Raw genomic sequence first — 7,895 nt, 5'->3', positions numbered from 1 at the left:
TCCTGGTTCTCAGATGACTGTCTTCTCGTTGTATTCTGACATGGTGGAGAGCAGAGAAAGAAAGTAAGCTCTCTGAAGTCTCTTCTTATAAGGGCACTAATCTCATCATGAGGGCTCCACCCCTGTGACCTCATTACCTCCCAAAGACCCCACCTCCAAATACCAGCACATTAGGGATTAAAGTTTTAACATATGAATTTTGAGGAGTGGGGGGACACAAACATTCACTCCATAGCACCTATCTAAGACAAATGGAAGAGAATCAAACTTTAATCCTACCTTCCCGAATGGGTTATATGTCAGGGTAACAAAATAGTGGATAAAGAGAAATTTTTCCTCATAGACAATTCACAGCTAATAAATGAAGGAGAAATGACAAAATTAGAACATCTCCATTTTGCACTTCTAATGAAATAATGGATCTAGACAGTGACCATCAGTAGCCATTAGATTAAAAAGTTGATGAGTGTAGTGAGTTGACAGTTGGCCACAGATATATCCACGTCCTAATCCCTGAAATCTGCAAATGTTAACTTGCTTGGAAAAGGGTCTTTGTGGATGTCATTTATTACATGAATTCATTCCTGGAATTCAGTTAATGGTTTTGAGATGAGATCATCCTGGATTAGCCAGGTGAGGCAAACCCAGTGACAAGTGTCCTTATGAGAGACAGAAGAAAAGACACAGGCACATGAAAAGGAGGAGGTGGAGATTGCAGTGATGCAAGCAAAGGAGCCCAAGAACACCACCAGACACCAGAAATTATAAGAGGCAAGAAACAATTCTCCTCAGAGTCTCCAGAGGGAGACACTGCCGACACCTTGAGTTTGGACTTCTGGACTCCAGAGCTGTAAAAGAATAAATTTCTGTTGTCTTAAGCCACCAAGTTTGTGGCAGTTTGTTACAGCAGCCATAGGAAACTAATACAGTGAAGAACTTTATAATGAGTGGATCAGACTTACACTACCTGAATTCACTGATCAATCTTAGCATCACTATTTTAGCCCAATAATCAGACACCATGTGCCTCCTGATGTGATGAAGGAGGAAGTATACAGTATCACTTATTAAATACTCCTGGGGGGAAAAAAAGTGAATGTTAATTTAATCAAACTTGTAAATATAATTACAGGGGATGGAGGAATATATTAAATGACACTTTGACGATACACTCAGCCAAATCAAGACTGTGGGAAACCTGATAGGAAAAAGACCCAGTTACATAAACAAACAAGATGGCATAGATAAAATGAAAGAGGAAGTATTATGGCTTAAAAGGTACTTAAAGGGGCTTCCCTGGTGGCACAGTGGTTAAGAGTCTGCCTGCCAATGTGGGAGACATGGGTTCGAGCCCTGGTCTGGGAAGATACCACATGCCGCGGAGCAACTAAGCCCGTGAGCCAGAACTACTGAGCGTGGGCTCTAGAGCCTGCAAACCACAACTACCGAGCCCACGTGCTGCAACTACTGAAGCCCACGCACCTAGGGCCCGTGCTCCACAACAAGAGAAGCCACCACAATGAGACGCCCGCGCGCCACAATGAAGAGCAGCCCCCACTCACCGCAACTCAAAGAAAGACTGTGCGCAGCAACAAAGACCCAATCCAGCCAAAAAAAAAAAAAAAGTTAAAAAAAAAATTCTTAAATTAACCCAAAACAACTAATCAAATGCAATGTGTAGACCTTAGTTGGATCCTGGTTTGAGCAAATAAACTTATTATAAAATTATATATTTAGGGCTTCCCTGGTGGTTGGGAGTCCGCCTGCTGATGCAGGGGACACGGGTTTGTGCCCCGGTCCGGGAAGATCCCACATGCCGCGGAGCGGCTGGGCCCGTGAGCCATGGCCGCTGAGCCTGCGCGTCCGGAGTCTGTGCTCCGCAACAGGAGAGGCCACAACAGTGAGAGGCCCGCGTACCGCCAAAAAAAAAAAAAAAAAAAAAAATTATATATTTAGACGTTCAGGAGAAATTGATCATGAACTAAATGTTAGATAACATTAATTTTGTTGGAGGAGTGTGATAGTAAATAATGCTTGTTTGTTTAAAAAAAATTTTTTTTTTTTTTGCCACACTGGGTGGCTTGTGGTATCTTAGTTCCCCAACCAGGGATTGAACCTGGGCCCTTGGCAGAGAGAGCGTGGAGTCCTAACCACTGAACTGCCAGGGAATTCCCAGAATTATTTTATTTTATTTTTTTTTCTTTTGCGGTATGTGGGCCTCTCACTGTTGTGGCCTCTCCCGTTGCGGAGCACAGGCTCCGGACACGCAGTCTCAGTGGCCATGGCTCACATGTCTAGCTGCTCTGTGGCATGTGGGATCTTCCCGGACTGGGGCACGAACCCGTGTCCCCTGCATCGGCAGGTGGACTCTCAACCACTGTGCCACCAGGGAAGCCCTATGGTTATTTTTAAGTCACTATATATTAGAAATACATACTGAGTATTTACAGGTGAAATGATAGGCTATTTGAGATTTGTTTTAAAATACTCCAGCAAAAAACAAACACAAATGAAAAGATTCAAGAAACAAGGATAATTTTGAAATCGTCAAGCTGGAGGATGGAGTGATTTGTTATTCTGCTCTCTCTATTTTTGTGTACCTTTTAAATTCTCTATAACGAAAAAATAATAGTAATAGCAATATGAAGAGTAGTTGTAAGAATTTGTGGTCATATGTTTCTATGGGCAAAGAAACAAAGCTTTGCAGCAAATGAAAAGCTCTTCCCATGACCGTTTCTCATATGGTCTCTTAACAAATGCTGAAGGCATTATACTGAAGACAAGCCATCTTCCTACAGGCTGAGCTGCAAGACCTTAGATCTTGGCTTCCTGGGGTTCTGACTCCATAATAGGAGTGGGGGGGACACAAACATTCACTCCATAGCACCTGTCTAAGACAAATGGAAGAGAATCAAACATTAATCAAACATTAAGAGAATCAAACATTAGAAAACCCAGAAGATTGGGGGAGTGGGTGACTACCAATATGTCCAATATGTCCAAGAATTCAGACTGCCCTCCTTGCTGTTCGTGGTCAACATTTGTGCTGGTGCTGTTCACCAAATAGTTCCAATTCTACTTCTAGGCCAAAGTAAGATTGCTCTTTGCTGCCCCCTTCTGGTTGAGTGGGGCCATGTAATTAGTTTTGGAGAATTGAGTTGTGGACAAGACAGGTGTCCCTGGGGCCTGTAGCTATTAACTGCTTGTATAAGACCCTCCAGAGCTCTTTTTATTTTTTCCTTCTGGCATGGTGATTGATGGCGTATGAGATGGTGGCTGCTCTGTCACCCGGGGTCCCTGAATAACTAAAATGAGAAGAGCCCCATTATTGACCACGAAGTACATGTAGCTAGAGTGAGAAATAAACCTTTATGTTTTAAGCCACTGAGATTTGGGGGTTGTTTGTTATCACAGCATTATTTAGCTTATCCTGACTAATCAGTGCCATACAACAATGGATTCTACAGGCTACCTGGTAAGAACCTGAATAAGAATAATTATTTTTGTTCTGTTACTATCATTATTACTCATTAATTAATATAGGTACCACTTACTGAGTGCCTCTTATGTGTACCAGGCATGTACTATGCAGTCGATGCATTGTCTCAATTACTGTTCACAGCAAACTTGGGAGGCAGATCTTATTATCCCATGACCAAGATGAAAAAAACAAAGCTTAAGAACTGGCACAAATATTTCATTTGCTATATGAGGATTATTGAAGATGATGTTCATTCAGTCATCCTCTGACCCTTATATAAAGTCCCATGGGATGAATTCATTTGACAATGATTGCAAGAATCCTCTTGGAAAGCAATTTTACACATGTATCAAGTGCCATTAGAAAGTTCATACCCTTTGCTCCAGTCATTACTATTCTCTAGCCCAGGCTTTCTGTGGTGTAGTTAGATTGCTTGAACAGTAATAAACAAACATACAAATAAAATGTATAGAATATAATATATATTAAGGAAAATGAGTTAATAACATTGGAGTTTGTCTCTTGAGTTACTGGTATGTTTCTTTTAGCCAGATGTTAAGAATGTCCCTGGTCCAGTTGCCCCTTTTGCCCTGGCAGCCGTGATGGTGGTGAACGCTAAACCCAATGCACATAACCACCCTGCAGTATCAGCCCTGCGAGGACCTTATTGTGTCCGTTAACCTCCTCCTCCTTCTGAGGGCTTAATTTCTCATCAGCTGTTAACAGCGGAATGACTTTCCTTCCTTTAATAGCAATCATGTAAACCCTTCTGGGAGACTGGCAGGATACAAACACCTTTTGAAATATGTTCAGGTCCACCTTGTATTTGTTCTGTGGTGCCCAGGGGCTAGGCCTGGGGGGTTGGAGCGCTCCTGGCAGATTTGAACTAGAGTAATCTTAAGTGAGTGTGTGGCGCCCCCGCGTGGTGCCTGGTACAACACCACCCTGGATTCATTTGCTCCTCTCCGTGGCCAGGCATTCCACGGGGAATCCAACTCTCTTCCGGCCTTTTGGTGCCCTCTCCTCGCAATCCCTACTCTCTTGCAGGTTCACCCCTCAGGGGCAGTAGCCTCTGCTCTTACTCTGTCTTCCTAGGCGCGCTGTCAGCACGCTGGGTCCAAGGTCATCCCCCTCATCCCCCCACGCCTCGCCGCCGCGCTTACAGCTTCACCCAACACAAAAAGTCCTCGAGTTATTTTATTGCTGTATATAGAAGTCAGTTAATGCCCCCTGGACGCCTAGCATCAGGTGACGCCTTCCGTCACCTAGCAGTGGCTGCCTCGTCTGCCGGGGCGCGCGAATCGCCGCGGGTCCGAGGGTCGTAGCCGCGCACCGCCACCGGGTGCGCCACCACTCCCCCTCTCCGACGCCGGGCCAGCCGGGATCCTCGGCCTGCAGCCCTCGGCCGAGAAGGCAGGTCAGGAGGGACTAGTCCTCGTCTGATGGAAGGGGAGGCTTGCGGGAAAGGGGCGGTGAGAGACCCCTGACACGACTCCCAGGCTTTGTCGCGCGCGCTGGAGGGGGCGCTGTGGGCCCCTATTCGGAGTAGCAGTAGGTCCCGTAGGCCGCCTGCTGGGGTCTGGGGAAGCCGAAGCTGCGCACTCCGGGATCCGGGAGGCCCCCGCAGCGCGGCCGAGGCGTGGTGATGGGGAAGCGCACGCTGCCATCCGCCAGCCAGCCTCCGTCGCATTGGTCTAGCCCGGAGAACTTCCAGGCTGCATAGAGGTGCCCGACCTTGGCCACCACGGCCCCGCGCCGCCGGCACGCCGCGTGAGCTTCAGACAGCGTCAGCCGCCCCGGCACGAAGAACACTTGGCCTGGGGACCGAAGCGGGTCACCGACTGATCCAGAGAAGGGCCAGCCGGGGCGCAGCGGGATTCAGACTCCCAGGGAGCAGAGTCGGGGGGGCAGGTGTGGTCGGGCGGGTCCGAGCTTGGGTAGGAGGAGTGGGAGTAACGAGACTGGGGGTGCGGGTGAGGTTGCGGGAGACAGGCTGGAGCCTGGGTGGGCGGAGTGACGGAGGGGCGAGGCCTTCAAGAGACCACGGAGCTGGCCCGGGATCTCAAGCCACTTGCCTTCTACCTTCCCCGCCCCATCCTTCAGGTCCGGGTCCTGGCCCCGCTCGCCCCGCCCCGCCTCATTCACAGGCTAAATCCTCCTCCTTCGCAGCCGGTCAGGCCCCGCCCCCTCCGGTGCTGAGGCTGGCTCGCCCCGCCCCCTTACCTGACAGCTCAGAGGTAAAGCAGAAGGCGTCGTAGCGGTCGCGCTTCCTGTCGCGGGGCCCGTAGCTGCGGATCCCGGGCCGACCTGGGCCACCGCACGGAGCGCGCGCCGTGAGCACAGGGTAGCGCACGGAACCCTCGAGCAGCCAGCCCGCGTTACACCAGTCCAGACCCTCGGTCCACGCTGGGGGGAGAATGGCGGGGGGTGGGGAGGGGGTGTCCGGCGATTAGAGGCGTCACAGGCGGGAGCAGACCCGGAGTTCGCCTCCACTGGGGTCCACGTGACAGCCCGGAGGGCGCCTGGGCGGTGCCCGTGTTCGGCCGCTCACCCTGGTACAGCTGGGCGTAGGTGGCCAGCCGTCCGTCTTGCTCTTCGCACGCCTGCTTCGCCTCGTAGTAATTGAACTGGTACCTGCCCCGGCTGGGCTGGTACGGAAATACCACACCTGGGGGGTGGCAGACAGCCTGGGGAGGGCCGGCAGAAGGAGAGGGGGAAGGAAGGGCGGTGCAGCCTAGGAAAAAGGGCTAGGGGGACCCCGGGAGCAGACGGGGGAGAGGCTGGGGAGGAGCCCTGGGAGGCCTAAGATGAGACAGCCGAACCACCCCTGGAGAGGAGCGGGGCAGTAACCGAAGGGCCTCACCCTCCAGGCGAAGGGTCAGCGCCACACTCTCGTCCTCGATGCCATTGATGAGCTCACAGCGGTACCGGCCCTCGTCCTCCAGGCGCACGCCCGCGATGACCAGGGAGGCGTCTAGCCGATGCCCCTTTCGCATCCTGGCACGCCCCCCCAGGGGCCCGTAACCCCGGGCGTGCAGTCCGTTGGTGATGAGGATGGGCGTTTCCTGGAGTTCCCCCGCCTCCACTTTGCTCCAGCGCACCTTGTAGCTGGGAGGCGGGGCGCCCAGGACGCAGGGCAGTGTGGTCGTGGCCCCACGACGAGAGTGAATGACCTCGTGGATGGGGGGCAGGAGGTAGTGGGGGCCAGGGTGGGGCGCTGAGCAGAGGGGGCCACAGTGGCAGGAACCCCCGACCCTCAATGCCCCAAGTGCCTACCCAGATCCCTGTACCCCAGGCTCCCCCAACCCTCTCCTCCATTGCTCACTCAGCAATGACTCTCAGCCCCAGAGTATCTCCAACAGCTGCCCTTTCCACTTTCCCCACCACTGTTCCCCAGATTCTGGGCAGAGCTAAGGTCTTACCTGAGTCCCCCAGGGCTCTGTGGAAGGTGGTGAAGGCCCAAGGGAGAAGGAAGTGGCAGAGAGTGGGGAGACTGATCCTGCCTTGCATGATGGGGAGTCAGCCCAGCACAGTCTGCAGGGCACAAAGGGTGGGCATTCCTTAGGACTAAGGGAATGGGGTGGAGGGAACACGGTAGATCTCCCATCAGGGATTCCTGAGAGGGGACTGTCCAGCTGGAAGCCATGAGGGCAGAAAAAGGGGCTGAAGTTGTTAGCAAAAGGAAGGTAGTGGGGGAGGGGCAGTAACTAACTCCACTCCCTGCCAGGCCTCCTGAGCCCATCCCTCCTCCTCTCTCGCATCCCTTCAGTCAGCAGGTCCTAATTTAGCACCTCCTCCACCTATCCATTCTCAGCACAAGTTGTACTTCCCAAGTCTTGCCTTCTGGATTGCCAACTGTGGTCTCTGTCCTCTCCCAGTACCCATTCTTCATCTGAAGCCAGAGTAAATATGGTCTTGTCACTCTCTTGCTTAAAACAGTGACTCCGTGTTGCTGTGAGGATCAAATCCAGTGTCCGAACCCAACTTCCAAGGCTCTCTGTGATCCAGCCTCTCCCAGCACCTCCAACATTGCCCCCCTACCCTACCCCTCACTACCTGTGCCCTCTGCACTGTGCTCCAGACATGTTCTGGCTCCAACACAGTCCAAATTCACCCTCACCTTCTTCTTAAAGGCAATCAGTTTGGGCCTCACCTCCTCTGGGAAACCTTTCCTCTTACCCCTACTTCATCACGCTGTAGTGCACTGGGGTCTACTCCTCTGATTCCCCTACTGCCTTGGACTGGGGACTTTTTTTCTTAGAAGTATTTCTATTAGCAGCTAAATTAGCAGTGTGGATCTGAAAGTAATACATATGCATATGTAGACTATGTCAGTGAGCTTTCCAGTAATTATAAAGTATAAAATTATAAGGCTATTAAAAATGATTTCAGACACAGTTGTCTATTTCAGTAG

General features: G+C 51.2%; 1 protein-coding gene across 1 annotated transcript; it reads right to left on the bottom strand.

The window, feature by feature from the left end:
• Window positions 1-5,017: 5,017 nt before the first annotated feature.
• HAPLN2 (hyaluronan and proteoglycan link protein 2) lies at window positions 5,018-7,039 on the bottom strand (the record flags this gene model as incomplete). Its single annotated transcript, XM_079696950.1, has 5 exons — window positions 6,904-7,039; window positions 6,345-6,698; window positions 6,033-6,149; window positions 5,705-5,887; window positions 5,018-5,298 (listed from the first exon to the last, which is right to left on the bottom strand). The coding sequence occupies exons 1-5, from the start codon at window positions 6,989-6,991 to the stop codon at window positions 5,018-5,020; spliced, it is 1,023 nt and encodes a 340-aa protein (XP_079553076.1). The 5' UTR covers window positions 6,992-7,039.
• Between the last annotated feature and the right edge of the window lie 856 nt (window positions 7,040-7,895).

Source organism: Hyperoodon ampullatus, assembly GCF_949752795.1.
Source record: "Hyperoodon ampullatus genome assembly, chromosome: 2".
In the NCBI taxonomy this organism is placed as follows: domain Eukaryota; kingdom Metazoa; phylum Chordata; class Mammalia; order Artiodactyla; family Ziphiidae; genus Hyperoodon; species Hyperoodon ampullatus.
Note: the sequence above shows the minus strand (reverse complement) of the source record. Positions and strands in the feature narration are given on the sequence as shown.